General features: G+C 32.3%; 1 protein-coding gene across 2 annotated transcripts; it reads left to right on the top strand.

The window, feature by feature from the left end:
• Positions 1–280: 280 nt before the first annotated feature.
• LOC144854001 (regulator of G-protein signaling 22-like) lies at positions 281–19,890 on the top strand. Of its 2 annotated transcripts, none has more exons than XM_078711882.1 (22): positions 281–430; positions 832–860; positions 6,197–6,259; positions 6,561–6,797; positions 6,933–7,046; positions 7,343–8,535; positions 9,204–9,368; positions 9,757–9,937; positions 10,346–10,647; positions 11,357–11,756; positions 11,931–12,032; positions 12,474–12,668; positions 13,415–13,513; positions 13,893–14,052; positions 14,368–14,546; positions 14,865–15,092; positions 15,552–15,713; positions 16,006–16,188; positions 16,459–16,611; positions 16,838–17,054; positions 17,773–17,853; positions 18,407–19,890. In XM_078711882.1, exons 1-22 carry the CDS (start codon positions 406–408, stop codon positions 18,613–18,615), a joined length of 4,677 nt encoding a protein of 1,558 aa, XP_078568008.1. In that variant the 5' UTR covers positions 281–405; the 3' UTR covers positions 18,616–19,890. The 2 variants fall into 2 exon arrangements, with proteins under 2 accessions (XP_078568008.1, XP_078568009.1); XM_078711883.1 differs by having other exon boundaries at positions 282–430; positions 11,573–11,756.
• Positions 19,891–20,068: the final 178 nt, after the last annotated feature.

Genomic DNA, 20,068 nt, shown 5'->3' on the forward strand with positions numbered 1-20,068 from the left:
GTCAAGCGTAAAGCTTACCAACGCATAGCAACATACCGCTGATTAGAGGGGAAGAGTGCGAAAGAAAACTACTGAATAGTTGTCCATAAATATTGATTTAAATGCAATCAGTCAACCAAACAAAATAATTCAACAAGATTACACGTTTCTCGCACAAACACAGAATTTTTTTGCCATTTATATGCTAATATAACAGCACAACACACATAGGATGGTGGATGTTGAAGTTTTTGGACTCTCCGCCTTACCACGTTTCCGCTGCTGAGTTAGCAGTAACTTTACATGCGCACTGGGGGGCCGTGGCCTGGTGGGCTAGAGAGAGGTAAACCTGCCTACACTAATTTCTAAGCAGATCGAGGCCTAACGAATGCAGTAATTTGTACTATTAAAGATAGATAGATAGATATGCCTGAGAAGAAGCTATCTGTTGGTGAGTAAAAACAAAACCTTTTCTTTTGATACCCTAGCTAGCCTAGATAGAGGAGGCCTAGGCTAGGATAGACCAGGACAAATAAATTTGTTAACATCTCCTTGCCTAGACTAGGCCCAGGCTTGTGTTTTTAAGGCCCATGCCTAACAATAAAGTTCAGGGGAAAATCTGTCAAAAATAGTGCCTAGGTTAGGCCTAGGCCTAGTTCATAATGTCATTTTCGCTGTCAGGATTTCTGTCTGGATTCTCCCCTAATGATTTGTTTGTATCCTGTATTGTTTGTAAATTTTAAAATAACTAATATTAGAGTTTTTAAAGAAGAAATTGCATTATAATTATACATTCATATATAAATGCAATACTAGGCCTATATTAATAAATTTTTTTAAATTTTAATTTAGCCCCACCAGAGGTGACAATAGATGACCTTGTAAGTAACTGATTTTCTTTTCAACTTTAATACATTTCACTTTGATTTGATTTATTATTATTATTTATTCAAAAGATGAACTGGGCACACGGGCAAACTGTGTATACTGAACGTTTTTAAATTATAGTTTATAGTCCTTATCCGAGAAAAATTGTTCAACCACCAGAACCAGGAGCAACATTGGCCTTCAACCCATGCTGGTATTGTTGATAAACTGCACCCCAGCCCTTAACTGCTTAGGAATTTGACCCGTTGTTAATTAAACAATTTTGACATTAAAATTGTCAGATGTTTTCTCTGACGTAATTGTATTGAATGGTCACAGTAGGCCTACACTGAGAACACTAGTAACAGTAATTTTCTAGTGACTCGAACCAATGACATCCAGATCATTAACTGTTTATACCTTTAGACCACTAAACTAAGCTTTCGGTCATAGTTTGTTTTAGCCTGTTGATAGAGTTACGTCTTTTTATATAGCGGTTTAATTTGTAATGTTATATACATTCATCAGGAAGAGATAGTTTATGATACAGTAAGTTAGTCCATCTAGTGTATATCATCATAAATTAGCAATCATAAATTTATCACCAATATTATTATTAGTAACTTTCGCCATTTTTATCGTAACTAAGACAACTTAACTTTGCATCTTATATTTGCCCTGACCCCCTTGTCATCGTCATGCTGTCTGGTAAACTATAAATAGAACCATAGTGGTAGGATGTATGTCATATGTTGCCACACCAAAAGCAATACAAACAGAACATTGTATGTGTACATTAATGAGTCTGGCTTGCTGGGAGACTTTCATCCCACTTGAACTATAGCGCCTCACAACAAATGAGTTGTGCTATCCCTTCAAGTAATTTTATTGTCATTTGTAAACATTTAAAAAACATTTACATTGAATAGAATTTGAATGGTTTCGGTTAACAACAAAATAAACTACATGGTGAATCTATCCCCCACCAGACACCATCCCGGTATTTCTAGAACTGGTTTCGGGTTTGGTAAAAAACTAAGCCCCGCCGGACACCATTCCGTTATTTCAAAGTTTCGGGGAAGTACAAACTTCTTGGACAACACTTGCACTGTAGGTCACACACTGCATATTTGAACAGCATCGATATCTACTCTGTTCTTCGTAAATGTATTGATGTTAACTGCATCAATATGTCTACATTGAGTATCTATTCAGTACTTTGTACTCAAAATCAATACTTAATACCTTGGCTATGCTAAAAATTCTACTCTTAATTACTTGTTTTACAATATTGTGGTTGGTTAAACGCTTGCTAGTGATCAATAGGTCTTTGTTTACCTTTATATTGCATAAGGTTTAACTATCCTGTTCTATGGGTAATTGCTATGAAAACGGAATAGATGGTAATCAATTTTATTGATTATTTTCCTGAAAAGTTATGTACATTACCTTCGTCATTTCTGTAGTACATTTACAGAAATGCCTATCTTAGTTAAATAAAAATCTTTTAAAGATGTATTGTCCCCCAAAAACATGAAAAATGAAGATTAATAAAATCTAATTTTGAATAGGCCATTTTTGTTTTTTAAATAAAGGTAGTCACTTCCATAGGAAAAAAAAGAAATAAAATAATGTTTTCACTTATAAAAAGACAAAATAAATGGTTAAATTCAACCAAAGATAAGATAATATTCACAAAGTGTTCCTGACAAACAATTTGTCTATTTTTTGCTTTAAATTACAGTTTTTTCAAGTAAATTTTTTTTTTTTCGATCCGATTTTTGGTCAAAGTGAATAACTATTATGCAACATTAAAATGACATATTCAACAACAAAAATTTGAAAAATTATTTTTTCTGGGGACAATATCTTTAAATAAATGTCACCATTATTATAACCACAATTCATAATATCATGATTTAATTGTTATTCACAATAATTTATTCAACAAAATGACGCAGTGGCTTAACAACACGTTTACTAATATTTGCATTAATTTATATGATAATGAATAATTTATAATAGATCTTAAATAAATAGCAAATTGCAATTAATGAGAAAGATAACTATACTAATGCATGTCATTGCTAGGCAACCAGCATTTTGCTACTAAAACAAATTTAAAGAAGAAAGCTGCATTCATTTAAAATTTTTCCTATGTACTTAAAGATGTATTCTCCCCACAAAATATGAAAAATGAAGATTAATTAAATCAGACTTTAAATAGGCCATTTTGAAGTTTTAATAAAGTCATTCACTTAGCTGTAAAAAGAAAAAAAAATACTTCACTTATAAAAAGACAAAAGAACTCTTAATTTTAACCAGAAACCATTGTCTGACAGACAATTTAAGTATTTTTTGCTTTGAATTACATTTTTTTTCGGGTAAATAATTTTTCGATCCAGTTTTTGGTCAAAGTGAGTAACTATTATGTGACATTAAAATGGCATATTCAACAAAAATGTGAAAAAAAAAGTTTTTTAGGGGGAAAATCTTTAAACATTCCATGTGTGTCACTTTTCACAAGAAACAATAGTACAGAAATCTTTGTATTATGAATTTTGAAAATATTTAATACATTTTTTTAAATTGTCATTATTATGTAAAAAAAGTAAAAAAAAATCTAAGCAAGTTCTACGATATTTATTTTCTGTTTCTAATACTGGAAAATATTGGAAAGCTAACTCATGCTCATTGACGAATTCATATCTGGTTTCCTATTAAACTCAAACAAACAGACATTTGTATAACTTAACTTGAATAGCTTATAGCCACAAACAATACTGTATACTAACCAACAATATAAAAGTTAGCTACTTCTAGATTTATACTGTATATAGTATACTGTCGGGTTTTGTTGAAAATACACTATGTAACTCCATCGGATGCTGTTGCCAGAAATTCAGGGTACCTTTCAAAATGTTGAAAGTAATACCATTGATGTTGGGTTTGGTACGTTATGGCCGACAGCATTTGATGATTGTGTTACAAACATGGTTAATTTAATAAGCACTTTTTTGTTGTCAAGTTTGTCAAACGTCTCTTGTATTGCAGTGATTGCAAAAGTAAACACTGTATCCTTTCATAAAAAGGATATTTTTTTAACAAGAAACTAAATTACAGTATAGCCGTTAATTTTCTTTTTATTCTGGCTTTTCATTTCATTTTATTAAAATCTCAGTGACAGAAACTGAATTACTTATGTTGTACAATCATACCTAACAAAAAATTATACTTGTAAGTAACTAACACCAAAAGCTATAAAAAAAGAAAAATCTCTCATTGAGCAAAACAGTTAATTAGAGAAAATCACAGGCTTGAAAATATGGAAAAAATCATTATCATATTGCAAAAAATAATGAAAAAAAAGACAAAAATTATAAAACATTACATTATTATGCACACAAATATTGACATGTAAATTGTAGAAAAATAAAGTTACAGTAAGTATTAGTGCACAAAATAATTTGATTTAATTTTAAAAAGACGAAATAGATACACTTTATGGTAATTCATAGTATTTTTTATAAACTACAATAACAGTGTATTATACTGTACTCTGTATGTAGCAACTTTTAAGGTGCATTTATAATGCAATTTCAAACATTCAAAGATCAAAATAGTTCTACTTTTCATGGGAAATACATTCTAGAAGGAAGTTTTTGAAGTTTGGTTATTTCTCTGGAGAGTTTCAGATTTATTATGAGGTAGAATTTCTGTCAGCACACAATACCTCATTGTGAACAATTTCAATTTTTTTGGTGCAAAAATCTGACTGTCTTGAATGTTCATAAATCTCTCGGCTTCTGATCATTTAGCATTATTGTTAGAAAGATGTCTTCTCTAAACTGTGTCAATTAGTTACTGTCGATTTTAGCATGAACTGTTACCTAGCAACTATTCACCAATATTGTAGACCATCTCAATGCATTCTTTTATTGCTCAGCAATGACAGTTTTTGGTATCACTCGTTTGCTGTTTGAACATTAGCAACATAATGATGTGATGATTATTCTCTGTTCCAGCAAAATTAATGATGTACCTTGAATATGTGTATATTATAATAATAATTCATATATCATTTTTCATTCTGATTAAATTTAGAAACAATGCAGGGCCACCAGTACCATTGGTCAATTTTTAATCTACTGTAACTGCTTTTTAACAGGACACACCCATAGATTAGATGAGATTAATTTATTTTTGCTAGCCAAGTCTGTACTTCTAATTGAATTTCTTTTGAATACATAATAATATATGGAGGGGAATTGGAGAAAAAAGGGTTATGAGTTAAAAATACAATCCAGATATCCATTTCTTCAAGTAGCTCTTTGATGCACCCTGTCACATTCTTTTAAGCTGCTTTATATTTCCACAGATACGACTCGCTTCTTTCTATTGTTATGGTTGCTAAGGGATAAAGCATGTTGTTCCTTTTCAATAGATCACACACAAACCTATTTATTTAACCAAATCTTCTATTTAAAGAAAGTTGAATAGCACACACTTTACCAAACAACTTCTTCTACTCTTAAGCCCTGTCTACACTATCAAACTAGTTTAACAAAAAAATTGTGATGACTGTGCCCATATTTGGTAGTGATATGCCCAAATATGGTAGTAATATGACATCATCATGTCCATATATGGGCACATAACATTTTTTTGTCACATAAAGTTTGATATTGTAGACAAGGCTTTACTGGCCGTGCTCAGTATTTGCTCCATAAGTAATTCTTATAATATTACATAATTATTGAAAGTAATTTATGTTATATTAAGAAAAAATTGGTTTTGTTTGTTTGTTAAAAGAAATGGATGAAACTATAGTCAACTGAATAATATTTTAATTATATATTACGTTAGTGAAAAGACAAACAGTATACAATGAGATAGACTGTTGACTGCAACAGTATGAGTGTGTTGAAAAGTTGATCAATGCAACAATCAAATTAGGACAATACTCCATTGTTTTTGTGTTCAATAATAGTGTATAACAAAGTCAACAGATTCTAAACAGAATGGTAATTAATAGTTTGTGGGTTAACTGTTAAATCCCAAGAAGCATTTGATGTAATATGTTGTGTTGATCTATATTGTTAAGTGTGATTAAATTCAGAAGGTTAAGAGGTTTACATTATTATCAATAAAACACTAGACCACTTGAGTGTTTAGTTGAAGTTTATAACACATAATGTGTAATCTTATAATGAACAAATAAAGTAGTTTTTTTTTAGCATTCTTAAGTCTATGAAGGAGGCTTTAGTAAATTAAGTTTACCCTTGAGGTATACATTATATTGCGAATTGTTTTGTCTTTTAATAAATGCGTTTTTTGTTTTCATTTACAGGAGGAATACTTGGCAACGGACAATTTATTCATCGAATATTTTAATGCATTTCTCAAATTGCCAGTAAGTAATGATGCCTTTAAAAAAGGTACAAAATTGAAAAACAAAATGAGATGTTACAAACAAACATTGACACTATGGATCCTGAAACAAATTCTTAATGTATGAGGTTATTGAATAAAGACACAACCTATTTTGTCCGTTATATAGATAATATCCTAATTTATGCCATACTTATAATCTCATAAAGTAGCCTATATATGGTTTCTACCTCAAACGACCAGAATAAAAAATGATGCTACTTTGTAACTGATTACCAATGAATGCAACAATAAAAATTAACTCCCTATCATTTATTCATCAGACTTTTGTAGAGCCTCTAGCATTTAACAAAGAACGTGGTGGATTTGAAGTGGTCACCAATGCCAAGCAAGAGCTAAAGAATCAAATGCAAGCTGCCGTCAGGTCTAAACAATCTCCCAACCACATCTACAAAGTTACTAAACAAGTGCTTAATGAAAAGAATCCACCTAAAGTGAAATATGACGATGATAGTGAGGAAGATGAAGAACCGGAAATTAAAACTACATTTAAAGTTCAGGTATTATGCATTTATTTTTCTTATACTATAATGCACTGTTTTATAAACTTTATGCCCTAAAGGCTTTTAAATTTGTGACAGATTCAACTTTTAACAGTGGTTTTACATTATACTTGGATACTGTTTTTGTTTCAGTGTCTAAATAAAGAACAAGGAATCCAATGGATAAAAGAGGAAAGGATGCCAGCATTTCTGCAGTCTGACATTTATCTTGAGTACCGTCTTGCTAAAGTTGTTTCTCAAACAGAGGTAAAGTAACTATTGAAACACATTTTCGAAGAGAATATTATCACGATAAATAAGATGAAATAAAACAAACAGTTCATGTGAATTATATAAAATTGTGTAGAAAACATTTTGTTGAAATTGTTAAAACATATTTATTTAATAAATATATCTAACGTACTGTTTAATTAATTACAGTATTAAGATTTTCAGTGTTTTGTCAATGATGATTGTTTATGTTGTTTTTGTTGGCAATAAAGTAAAGTAAAATTATAGGTAGAATCTTAACCCTTAATAACCATGTTTTTTCATCTTGTTAGATTGCAACAAAAGAAGATAAACCAATACAACTTGTCATCGACTCATCTTATAAACCATTTATGATTGAAAAACCTGTTGTATCAAAACCGGTTGCAGTCGATACAAAATCAGTCGCGTTTCGTGACATGTTTATATGCCTTGGAGAAACCCAAACCACACAAACGGATGACTGGTACAACGACGTAAAACTTGTCACAGACACCAACACAACTCAAAGTGCAAACAGTCGCCCATTATCAGCACAATCTCGTCCAACAAGTGCACGTCCGCCAAGTGCATTAAGTAAAGACTTGAGTACGATCGACAGTGGTGTGTGGAGTTTGTGTCGACAGGAGTCATTTTCAAATCCGTCTCAGACATTTAGCTTTGATGGTGATGCTTCTATCAATAGCAGTAAATTGTTTGATAATCCTCCTAAGTTACGCCCAACGTCTCCGAAACGTTGGAGGGCGCCGATTGGTGATCAATCCTGCATTGTTCTTGAGAGTGAAAAACGAAACTATGGCGGTGCTGTTCATTTACCAGTTGTGAGGCAAAATTTATTAAAAACGGAATTGGAAGAAGTTTTATCAGAGGGTGGGGAAAGTGGTGTTGAAAGCGAGAAAGCTGATAGTGAAACAGCTGACAATGAGGGAGGTATTCAATGTGAAGATGGGAAAATAGAAAATGAAATGGACATTAAAGTAATGAAACCAATCGTAGTTGATAACATAGATCAATTAGTAAAGATGACGGTGACTTATTCAATCAAGCGTGCACTACAGTGTGTAACAAACTGCTCTGACGATGTAATTAATGCGTACTTAGATGAAAACGTACTCAAATCAGAAAATGTAAAATCGGCAGACCTTCAAGAAAACACTCTGGATAATATAGAAATTAGATCGCCCTCTATTGAGAGTGACCACATGTTGACCGTCCCAAAACAAATAGAATCTGCTTCATCGACCTTCTCTTCTATGAATTCTGTAAAAGATTCTGTCGAAGAGGATTCTTTGATTGATAGTGATGAGGAGGAGGAGGATGACGATTATACCATTTTTACAAGGACTAAGCGAAATGACTTAAGTAACAAGAAGGGCATTGATGCATTTAAGAACTTTCTATGTGGAAATATGGGTGAAAAGTACTGGAGTTTATGGTTGGATCTTGATAGAGGAAATAGCATTTTAAATACAGATAATGAAAATCAGTAAGTACAGTATATATGGATACTTCATACCTGTAGATCATACTTAAAAGTAGAAAAAAAAGTACAGACTTTAAATTCTATAATGAAATGATGGAAGCATTAACCATCCATTCCTGATTATGATAATGTCCATTTGTATAGAGCCATTCCAACAATACTATTGATTTAATGTTACACATTTCAACTACATGGGTCATGTCATGTCATTGCTGCCAGTCGCTCTCTAATCTGTCACAACAGAGGCTGTGTGTGAACACCAGCCAACCCCCTACTCATCTCAAAAAGGTGTACTAGGTTAAGTGTACACACATATTTTGTGTACACTGGACCTACAGTTTATAGTCCTTATCTGACTTGTTCTACCACCAGAACCATGGAGCGAGTGATCCTCAAACCCTTATATTATTATATTATTATGGCTATGGAATACGGTTCCATAAATCTTAACCGCATGGCCACTCACTGACTGCTTAGAAGTAAAGATTTTAGGGTAGGAAGTCTGCACTTTTCAACCCTGTTACATCACCACCTATTGTGGCTAGATATCAACAGAATTTAAAACCAAGAATATCTTGAAGATCCAACCCAAAAATACTTGTACCGTAATTTTATATTTAAAATGAAAGTAATAGTCTGGAACTAATTTTAAAACTAAATTTTCATTTCAGATTTATATGTCAACTTCGAGAGAAATATGTGAATTCCAGAGGAGTATGTGTACTGCCACAAGAGGTGCAACGAAGTCTTGGATTCTCAGAGTCGTACAAGTGCTCATTCTTAGCAGATCTTCTGAAAATGCAACCAAAAGTTCTGGAACCATTACTTTTATACTGGTATGCTGATTGTTCTTTTGTCTTTCATTCATTCATTTATTATTTTTGTCTGTTTCATCATGATGTGTCTCCCTTTACTTGGATAAATTAACGGCCCTAAAGCTCTGTCTATACTATCAAACTAGTTTGAAAAAAAAGTGTGATGTGTCCAAACATGGTAGTGATATGGCATCATCATGTCTATATATGGGCACATCACACTTTTTTAAATTTTTTGTTTACATGTGCTATCCCCTTTTTATTGCTTGTTATTGTACATTGTGTGCAGAATTGTTCAGCCTTTGGCTGCCTTCTGTTTGTGCGATTTTTTTTATGATTAAATGTACCTGAAATATATTTATCTATTTTATCACCATCACTATTTTATTCATTATTTGCTTTCTTTTAGGGCTCCTAAATTCTTGATGAGAGAACACTACAAGTGCAATCCTGCAACCAACTATCTGTACCGTCGGCAACAATTAAACCGTCCAGTATCAGTACCAAACCCTGAACCAAAGGCTATTGCTTTACTGCCATTAAGACCAAAGACATGCATGCCTAAACTAAAGAGGGATGTAGTACCAAATGTAAGTATTTTCTCCCTATTTATTATTTTTATTTCACTTTATTTAGAGAGGGTGACCATAAACAACATAAGCTGACAATCAAGGGTCCCTCTTGATGACTGTGAGTGACAGTGGCTGTGTACTAGTACACTGGGGTAACCCCCTACTCGTCTCAAAAGATGTACTAGGTTCTTTAAAGTGCACTGTAGCTTGCAAGGACATTCTGTGGCTGCTCTGTGTATTGTCAATTATTCTCAGCTTGCTTAGGTGAATCTTAAGAAGGAATCGTTCTGAACACGGACTATTTGATGCGTGTTAGAAACAGATTCTCCCTACAAATATTAAAGAAGTTTACTAACATTACCTGATAAAATGTTTTTTGTTTTTGCATAAACTAAACCTTTTTGTGTTTTTTTTTCTTTCTTACAGACTGGTTCTGCTTTACACAAAGAAGTTTCCCCTGCAACAATAAAAAATAGTACTTTTACAAATTTATCATTTGCAATCAATTTACAAGGAATAACGCCAAAACCTCCAACAACCCGGCAAAAGATTGACGCAGAAACCCAGCAAGAAGAGATGAAAGAGCAACCACATGAAAATAAAAAACCAACTTCGAGGGCTGCCAGTGCTAGGTCAAGGCCAAACAGCAGGTCAGGCTTTAGTCGACCTGCATCCGCTCAACCGGTCACCAGATCTGAGAATATATCTAAAGCAAGGGCAGTAAGAAGGTAACATTTTGAAATGAAACGATTAGTATTCTGCACCAAATTCTATTTGATATTGCACATTGTTGTTCATGTTCATTTATGATTTATTTCACTTTACTAATAACTTAAATAAAGTGGAGGAGCCAAAATGAAAGCATAATTTGTTGCTTTAGTTTTTTCTGTATTTACAATTATTTATGTATGCAGAATTTGATTTCATGTGTGATTGATGAATAATTGATGTGTATATACTAATATAATCTCTAGGTTCTTGTTCTTAAATGTGCCCAAATATGGCAGTGATATACCCAAATATGGCAGTGATATACCCAAATATGGCAGTGATATACCCAAATATGGCAGTGATATACCCAAATATGGCAGTGATATACCCAAATTTGCCAAAGATGGGTCTCCTTTTTGATGTTCTTGACATTTATTTCATTATCTAATTGATTTTTCAATTTCAAAATGTTTTGATAGTATGTTTAAACATTTTATTTGTAAATGTTATGTTAACCCATGTGTCAAGTACTCAAACTTTGTTTGTTAATCTTTATAATGCTATGTATTTAATCAGCTCACATCATCAGGTAAGCAATATGTCTTTTAACAAGTTCTGAAAGAATATCATGGCATGATGGTAGAAATTGGTTGAATTGTAATACCTCTACTAACCAACTTGTTTTTAACAAACTAACCAACAATAACTAACTTGTCTTAACCACAGTAGTCAAACATTGCAAGATGACAGGCATGGAAACCAAGTTGTTAACCAGTTAACCAACCTTAACCAACAAGGAAACAGCTTTACTAACACTATCCAGGGCACTAACCAGCACACTAACCAACTTGTAAATGATGCTGCAGCTACTAACCACGAGGGGTATCAGTCCTTACCACTTAGCCCAATATCACCTCATTCCAAAAACCTTGTTTCCTTTAGTTTACCCCAATCAGCTAGGCCAAGCTCAGCCTGCAGCAGCAGGGCTTCTGACGTTAGTAGCAGAGCCTCTGATGAGAGTGAATTCTTTGGTGGAAGGCGGATAGAGAACTTACTGCAAGGTCTAATGTTTGAGAAGAAATCTGGAGGATTCTTTATGACATACTTGCAGCAACTAGGAGACAAGGTTAGATACAGAGAGAGGAGAGAAAGATTATGTGCTGCTGTAGTGACTATGAGTGACTGCTTTAAAGAAATACTTATAAGAGGCAATTTACTTATTATGCACTTACATCTTTAGTTACCTCTGATTTTTGTCTAATCTTGTCTTCACATGTTTCCATTTTTTTTCTTATTTTAGGTTTTAATAAATTGTGTTCATTGCTGGCATGATATTCAAGAATACCACACACTCTTTTTCTCAGACACTTTTAGTGAATATGTGCTGAACAGAAAAGCGCAGGTCAGTGGCATATTATCACTATAATTTCGTTCAGAGGGCTCTCATTTTATATTTTCGGAGACATTGTCTTCTACAAATATGTTACTTTTAATAACCATCATGATAGAATGTATTATGGTATTATGGTTTCATTTGAATCATCCAGGCTCCATAACAAAATGATGGCGATCCTGAGATGATCTAATATCGGAGTTTTTTTGTATGTTTTTTGCCCTTTTTTTTAAAGTTGTTTTTTCTTATGTGATGCAATTGATTTTGTTTCTGAAATAAAAGTAAATGAATAATACTTTCCCAGGATCAAGTTGGAAATGCATTATTTCAATATTAAATGTAGATTATCTCAGATTTTTGGATTAACTTTTGTTTTGTACATTCCAATAATCATTGTGAAAGGCATTTGATATGGAATGTTTTGTTAACTTAGTGTGTTTTATATTGAAGGCAATTTTTGGAAAGCATGTTGTTCCAAGTGGATATTATCACATAGGCTGCTCAAAAGAAATACAAGTACAAGTGCGACGGGAGATATCGCCACCATTTGAGGAGCTGTTTGACAGAACTGAAGAGTATATTCTAGAGAAGCTGGCACAACCCTTTTCTGAAATGAAACAATCCGATCAACGTCTGTATGATAAGGTATGGGGAATATTTTAATATGCAAGGAATACTTATACCTGATTCACACACACAACACAAATATAACAAAAGTCATTACATAGATATCTCCTGAGATAATCCAAGTGTACAGAGGTTTCACATACTAGTCAGGGTGTGAAGTAACTGCTTGTATGCACAGATACCAGTGTATTACAGTGAGACCTGTAAAGACTACCCACTTGTTCAGTCGGAGATTTTACATCGATGTTCAGAATAAGTATACTAATCTTTGGCTCATGTTAAATATATATTGTACCATCAAGATCATTTTTATCTTTATTATCAATTTTAAGAGCATTTTGTTGATTGATGAATGTTGGTTGCTATGGAAAAGCCACTCAAAACATACCAATCTAGAAATTCTGTTTCATCTTTATGTTTTCAATACAACTAGCAGTGTTGCATCACTTTTTAAAATGTCAGAATATTGAAGGAAAATTAATAAAACCTAAAGATGTTTTTTTTTATGTATTAGTATTGAATTATAACAATTATAAAAGTAATTATTTATTATTATTCTTTTTTTATTCATTTTTTTTAAGGCTCGCCCACCACAAGATGTTTTTTTTTTGTTTTCATCTTCCGGGACATCTGCCTTCAAACTCTGACCTCATATCATTTTTATTTTTCTTTGTACGTTATTATCTATTATGTCAGAGTCTGTAAATAAATGTTATGAAACTTGAAAAAAACTTGAATATTTATGTTTATTTGGTAATACTTAGATTCAGATGACACAAGAGGAAAGACGTGTTGAAACAAAGGAGTCTAGATACTTAAGACGGTTGCAGAGAAGAACTATGTTCAAAGAGGCAGGCATACACGTACAAACTCTTTATCTTTTTACCCTGTACTTTTGATTGAAAAGCATCGTTTTGCCATGTGTTTCATTTAGTTTTAATCTTTAAAGTAAAGTTAAAGTAATTTTCTCATTTAAAAATCTGTTACTGAATTTTTACATCAAAGTTGTTATTAGTCATAAAAATGAAAACAATTACAGTAAATGTTTTAATGAATGATTTGTAATACTGTATTATCATAACTTGGATGAATGTAGGGTGTACACGGTCTTATCATACCCCTCACCATAAAAAATAATAATAAAAAGTAAATCCATGCTCTGGTTTCCTGTTTAGGGACCACTGCCAGATCATATTCCGTTTAAAAAAAATAATAATTGGTAATTTTTGTTATTTCATGTAGAGAATTTCCACTCCAGATATTGGGCCTGAGGATGATGCTACTAAGCAAAGTGCTTACTACCAGTCACTCTGGGATAAAGTACCTCAGGAGTTCAAAGACTATGATTTCAACAAGCTAATTCACAACAGACTTGAGTTAGAGCACTTTAAGCAATTTCTTGGTACACATTTTAATTTGTTGTTACTATTTTAAAATGTCATTTATTTAAGGGATTCACCTTTATATTGCTGGCAGACATCAGTCAATGGTGCATCCAGCTTAAACAATATAAATGATATTAAGTTTGAGCACTTAATACAAATGGAACTTAATGTTGTGAAAACTATCTTCTGCCCTGTATACCACAATGCAATGAATTATCAATACATTTATTTTGCAGATCATCCTGAATTTGTTTTTTCTAATTTAGGTTTTTTAACTGACAGTTTATCAGAAAAGAAACACTGTTATAACCATTTTTATTTATAAATTTCAGAGGAGAATTATGCTGTTACAGACCTGTTATGTTGGATGGATATCGAGTCATTCCGACGTACATCACATATTGATAACCTCAGACGAGATAAAAAAGCGAAGGACATTAAGATACGTTATTTGAACAAAAAGTATTTTTTTGGTTCTAACAGTCCTGCTACTCGTCAGCAACAACACTTGGTATGTAAATTGGTCATAAAATAAAGTAAAACCCTTAATTAACAGGACACCTGCAAGACCTATAATGTGTACCCTTTATAGGGGTGTCCCCTGAAGTTTTGCATCTGAATGAGGTTGATCATGAAAGTGTCCTCTTAATTTGGGTGTCTCCTAAATAGGGTTGTCCTTTAAATAGTTTAAATTGTGTCTTACAATGGTTTTAATATATATATAGACAAGTTTTATTGTTTTTTGTTAAAAGCGTTATAAACAACATTATCTAAGATTGTATTTAAGCCATTAAGTATTTTTAAAATGATTTAATTTTGCACGATTCAGGTTATGCAAGCTGGCGGAGGCTGGGGAAAGATTCTATTGGATCGTCCGCCTACCCAGATCCTCATTGAGGCTCAGAAGTATGTCCAAGATAGAATTCAAAAGAAGTGGCTTCCCATGTTCTTGGCAACAGATGGTTTCTATCAACGGATGAAGCCGCTATTAAAAATAGACGATGTTGTTGATGACCTCCTTCTGGCCAAGAAACAACGGTCAATGGCTATTTATAAGGTAACTATAAGTTCCTAATAGACTCATCCATGACAGACATTTGTTGCTTGTATCATGGAGGCATAACATAGATTTCTTATCTTATACAGTATCTTACCTGTATGAAATGTAACAATTAAAACTACTAATGATTAAATTATATAAAAAAAGAAACATTAAAATTGAAATTCAGTACAGTAACACTGGACATTAATTTTGTGAAATTTCTATTAGCATATTATTGTATTTTACTTTATACTGTATACATTACAGAATCTTGATAAAAAAATATGTTTGTAATAAAGTTGGTACTGTGTGCTTACTTTTATATTTTACTGGTTTGAAAGGAAACAAAGAAAGGAACATTTTAATATACTTAATGAAATACTTTAAATGATTTCAAGAAGAATAGTGTTTTATTTTATTTTGATTATAATACCACATATTATTTTAATTATTATTATTTAATCATTATTGTAGCTTCTAGAAGGCAAGTGGGTATCATCCTCTCGTGAGATTATCGCTTTTCGTCATGCTATGCAGAATGCGGTCACTTGCAGTCAGCTTCGTAAATTTGTTTCATTGCGAGGTGATCATTTGGAGAATGATATTTTATTTTGGTTGGAAGTACAGAAGTTCAAGGCAAGTGTTTATAGTTAAGACTAAAGCTCTGTCTACACTATCAAACTAGTTTGACAAAAAAAGTGTGATGTGCCTAAATATGGTAGTGATATTCCCAAATATGGTAGTGATACATCATCATGTCCATATATGAGCACATCACATTGTCATATGAAGTTTGATAGTGTAGACAGAGCTTAATTGTTTTGGTAGAGTTTTCAGAGGGTCCAGTATTATACAATTGTTACCTTATATAGACGCTCCAGTTTAAAGCTGGTAAAAAACATAATTTTAATATGTTTTCTTCAACTAGGAAATGTACCACAACCACACTGAAGAATCCTTAATCCATCAAAAGATCCAGACAATCCTAGCTTGCTTCATCAACTCAGAGATGCCGCCGTCCCTTCAGATTGATATCACTCCAGAACAAGCAGAGAAGCTACTGGATAAAAGGATGAGAGAGTTTGGACCATATGCTTTCCGAGAAGCCCAGGTATAACCAAACAATAATGAACAGTTGGCATCTTTTCATTTTAAAACACTCAAACATTTTGTTACTTGGCATAGAATAAAATGTTTGAAAAGCAATTTGCCAAGCAATTGTTTGTTTGCACGAATTTGTTTGTTTTTGCAAATAGATATATTGCTTGTGTCACAAAAGCTTAAGTTGTCTTTGTCGTCAATATGGGCCAAACAATATTAACTAGCCCTCTGTCACTTTATATTTCGCTCTTAATTTATTTTTTTGTGTTTATTTTTTCAGATGACTGTGTTCCGTGTTCTGTACCCGCATTGGAATGAATTTCTCAAATATAAGAACACTGTTGCCGAAGAAAAACTCCTTTATGAACTAGAAAAGAAAAAGAAAAGGCAATTGAGGAAAGAGATGGAGAAGAAAAGGATACAACAAGATAAGGTAAGTGATTTATTCTAAGTGATCTATTCCACCAGCTCCCAGCTCTCTTTCTCTCAAACTAATTATATCATTATAGTAACACCACCTCCCGGCTCTCTCTCAAACAAACCCATTATTGGTTCCAAAACACATGTCTATATTAATATGATGGACAAATAAAATATAATATGACTATGACTAGTTGTAAAGAAAACTGAAATGACAATCAACCATTTGTATTGTATAGGAATTTGCAAGAAAGGGTTACATATCAGAGTATGAGGATGATCGTACCAGCAATGCATCGGCAACACAAACGTCAAAGAGTTTAAATGAGTTCTTTGAGGATAATTTTGATGATGGTATTCAGAAAGTGGAATGGAAATACTCGCACTATGTATCAGCTATAGAGGATGAACAGGTTCGTCTTAATGGAGATGACAGAGCTTCCAGTATTCTATCAGGTATGTGTTACAGTTGTTGTACTTCACAAAAACACATTTCTTTTTCTGCATTGTGTGAGTTCATCTCACTTTTATTTCAATTCTCTGTTATGAATATATTGTATACAGTATATAATGTGTACATTTGTGACAATTAAAGTAAGTTTTTAAAAAAGCAACAAAAAAAAGAGAAAGATTATCATTATTAAAGAATTGGCTGTTTTTATGCAAGATACACTTTTTGCCTCGTTTCACGAGGTTGTAATGGGCATTGACATTAGATTCCATCTTGATCTATGTGCCATAGACATAGACTTAACAATAATAGACTGAGAGCTTAAGCTAGTTGCACTATTTCCAACAATTTAAAGCATTTTTTGATAACTTTGTTAATAAAAAATCCAAATAGTTTGCACACATTGCACACCAAAATTCAGTCTCAAGTTTGTCTTCATGCATTCTAGTTGGTTACTATTTTCAAAAATCATGTGACGCAACGCAAGGTTATTGATCATCGCTTGTATGTCATTGCCAACAAAAGTGAAGATTTCAGAGCAAACTGGATATCAGTAAGCAACACCAAGCAACAACAAACAATACAAATTATGTCTAATTAAACATGAGGATTGCTATTGCTATAAAAATCTAGCACACTACAATGTTTTTGAAAATGTTAATTGCCTAAGATGGCTAGTTATTATAGAATGTTTGTCTTAATAATATCTGTATATTTGTTTAGTACTCCACAGTATAGCAGATGAAGAATCAAAACATTCTACTGACAGTACTGTTGAAAAAGAAAATGACAAAAATAGACAAAGTGAGTAATTGAGTCTGTTAATTATACATAACTGAAAATAAAATATTAAATATATATATGTATAATTTTCACCACCCACCACAATTCCCCAGCACAGATCATCATATTTTATCTGAATAAATATATTTAATGCCTCGTCTGTTTATAACCTCTCGCTACGGCCTTGTATAGATTGAGCCTGGCGTATAGTTTATATAAATCAATGCTGTGAAGAGGAAATGTTAATCATTTTCAAACGTTTTGCAACATATTTCAATATTGTTATTATTTATTGCCAACATTAAACACTTTTAACTATACTATACTTTTAACAGACAGACAGCCTAGAAATAAGTTAGTTAACAATTCACATTTATTTACTCATCGTTTATAAATATAAATGATGGCAAGGATACTGCATAGAAAATTTTACAATTCTGTTTTTGCATGACCCTTTTACATAAAAAACATATAACAATTTCAATGCCATATATACAGTGTTTATATAAATGTGTGATTTCTTTGTATATTATGTTTTATTATATTTTAATTTCATTTTTCTTTCGATTAAAAGCTAAATCTAGAAACAAAGGTGACACAAGGACTCAAAAATACAAAGATTCCATTAGAACAAAAAGAACGTCCACAGCCAGTGAATCTATCATTAAGTCCACTACAGAGGGGTCAGTGAGGTCAGATAAAGTGAAGAAGCAGGTCCGAATGCAAGATAGACCAATGTCACGTGTAGGATCAGCCAGACAAAGGTCAAAGTTGAGTCACTGAAGAAAAAAAAACGGGCAAAAATGACCAACTTCATGTGTAAGATGGGCTATACAACAGTCAATGTTGCGTCACTGGAAAAAGAAATGGATTTGAATGCAAAAATGGCCAAACATCACAAATTATTAGTATAATCGTCTATAAAAGGTCAAAGTTGAGTTACTGAAAAAGAGGAAAACATCTAATAGTTACACTAAATTAGGCTGAGTAAGATGGGAAACCCATACCTATACTTAGTAGTACTAGGTAGTACCCCCAACATATAAATTCAATGTGGGTTACAAAACTTATTGATAATACTGACATTGATTATGATTGATTATAATGCATAATTATTATTATTATTACATGTTGCCAAAGATATTAAGTTACAAAAATTAACGTGTTATGAAGGAATAGTCATAAACCTAGCTTTACTAAGCCTTGTCTACACTATCAAACTTTATGTGACAAAAAAATATGATGTGCCCATATATGACATGATGATGTCATATCACTGCCATATTTAAGCATACCACTACCACATTTGGGCACATCACTGTCAAACTAGTTTGATAGTGTAGACAGAGCTTTAAGTTGTAATATAATTTATAATTGTTTCATTGTGCCAGCAGAGCAACAAGACTAATTTTCTTAGCAATATAATCATGCTATTGTTTGTGCTTGTAAATTTAAGAATCAAATAAATTAATATGATAGATTTTAATTCTGAGCTTTCCTGAGAACAAAATAAATATATTACAGTCTATTATATGCTTGTAAATGTAATGCATTCAATGATGTACACCAGGAGTCGACAATTATTAGCATTCGAACAAAACTTTTTAAAGTTTTTTATGGATCAAATGTTTCAGAGTTGATTTTTATATATACAGTAAAAGTAAATAAATAAGCCTCAGAATATTGAAACAAATGCTTAAAATGTTAACTTAAGTCATTCTTCTCAAACTAATTAAACCTTGATTGATTGTATTTTGTGAAAGAGGACGTCCCAGACACCTTTCAAGAACAAGATTCTAGTATATATGTTAATGCCTTCTTTTATCTTTCAAAAAAAGGATAGGTTGACTTTTAATTCATCCCTGGACATTTAGATTAGATTTTATTTCATCAGTTATTCATCATCATTAACTCATGTTATTTATTATAATGAAACAAATACCAAATAGAAATGACTACAACTTTTATAGTGTGTGCTTAGAAATGCTCTTTTATATCTGTTTTGAATTTTTATTTACATTCCAATGTGTTCTGCTGTAAATAATAAATATATTGATATATAAACGGTAGATTTGTTGTTTTTATTTTGTGCTTTTATCAATTTTATCAAAGACATGACATTGTTAATGTTATGACCAAGAATGTTCTGGTGGTAGAACAAGTCTTCTCGGATAAGGACTATAAACCGTAGGTCCAGTGTACACATCTGGCTCATGTGCACTTTAAAGAACCTAGT

The sequence above is a fragment of the Antedon bifida genome, chromosome 10 (genome assembly GCF_963402885.1).
Source record: "Antedon bifida chromosome 10, ecAntBifi1.1, whole genome shotgun sequence".
In the NCBI taxonomy this organism is placed as follows: Eukaryota; Metazoa; Echinodermata; class Crinoidea; order Comatulida; family Antedonidae; genus Antedon; species Antedon bifida.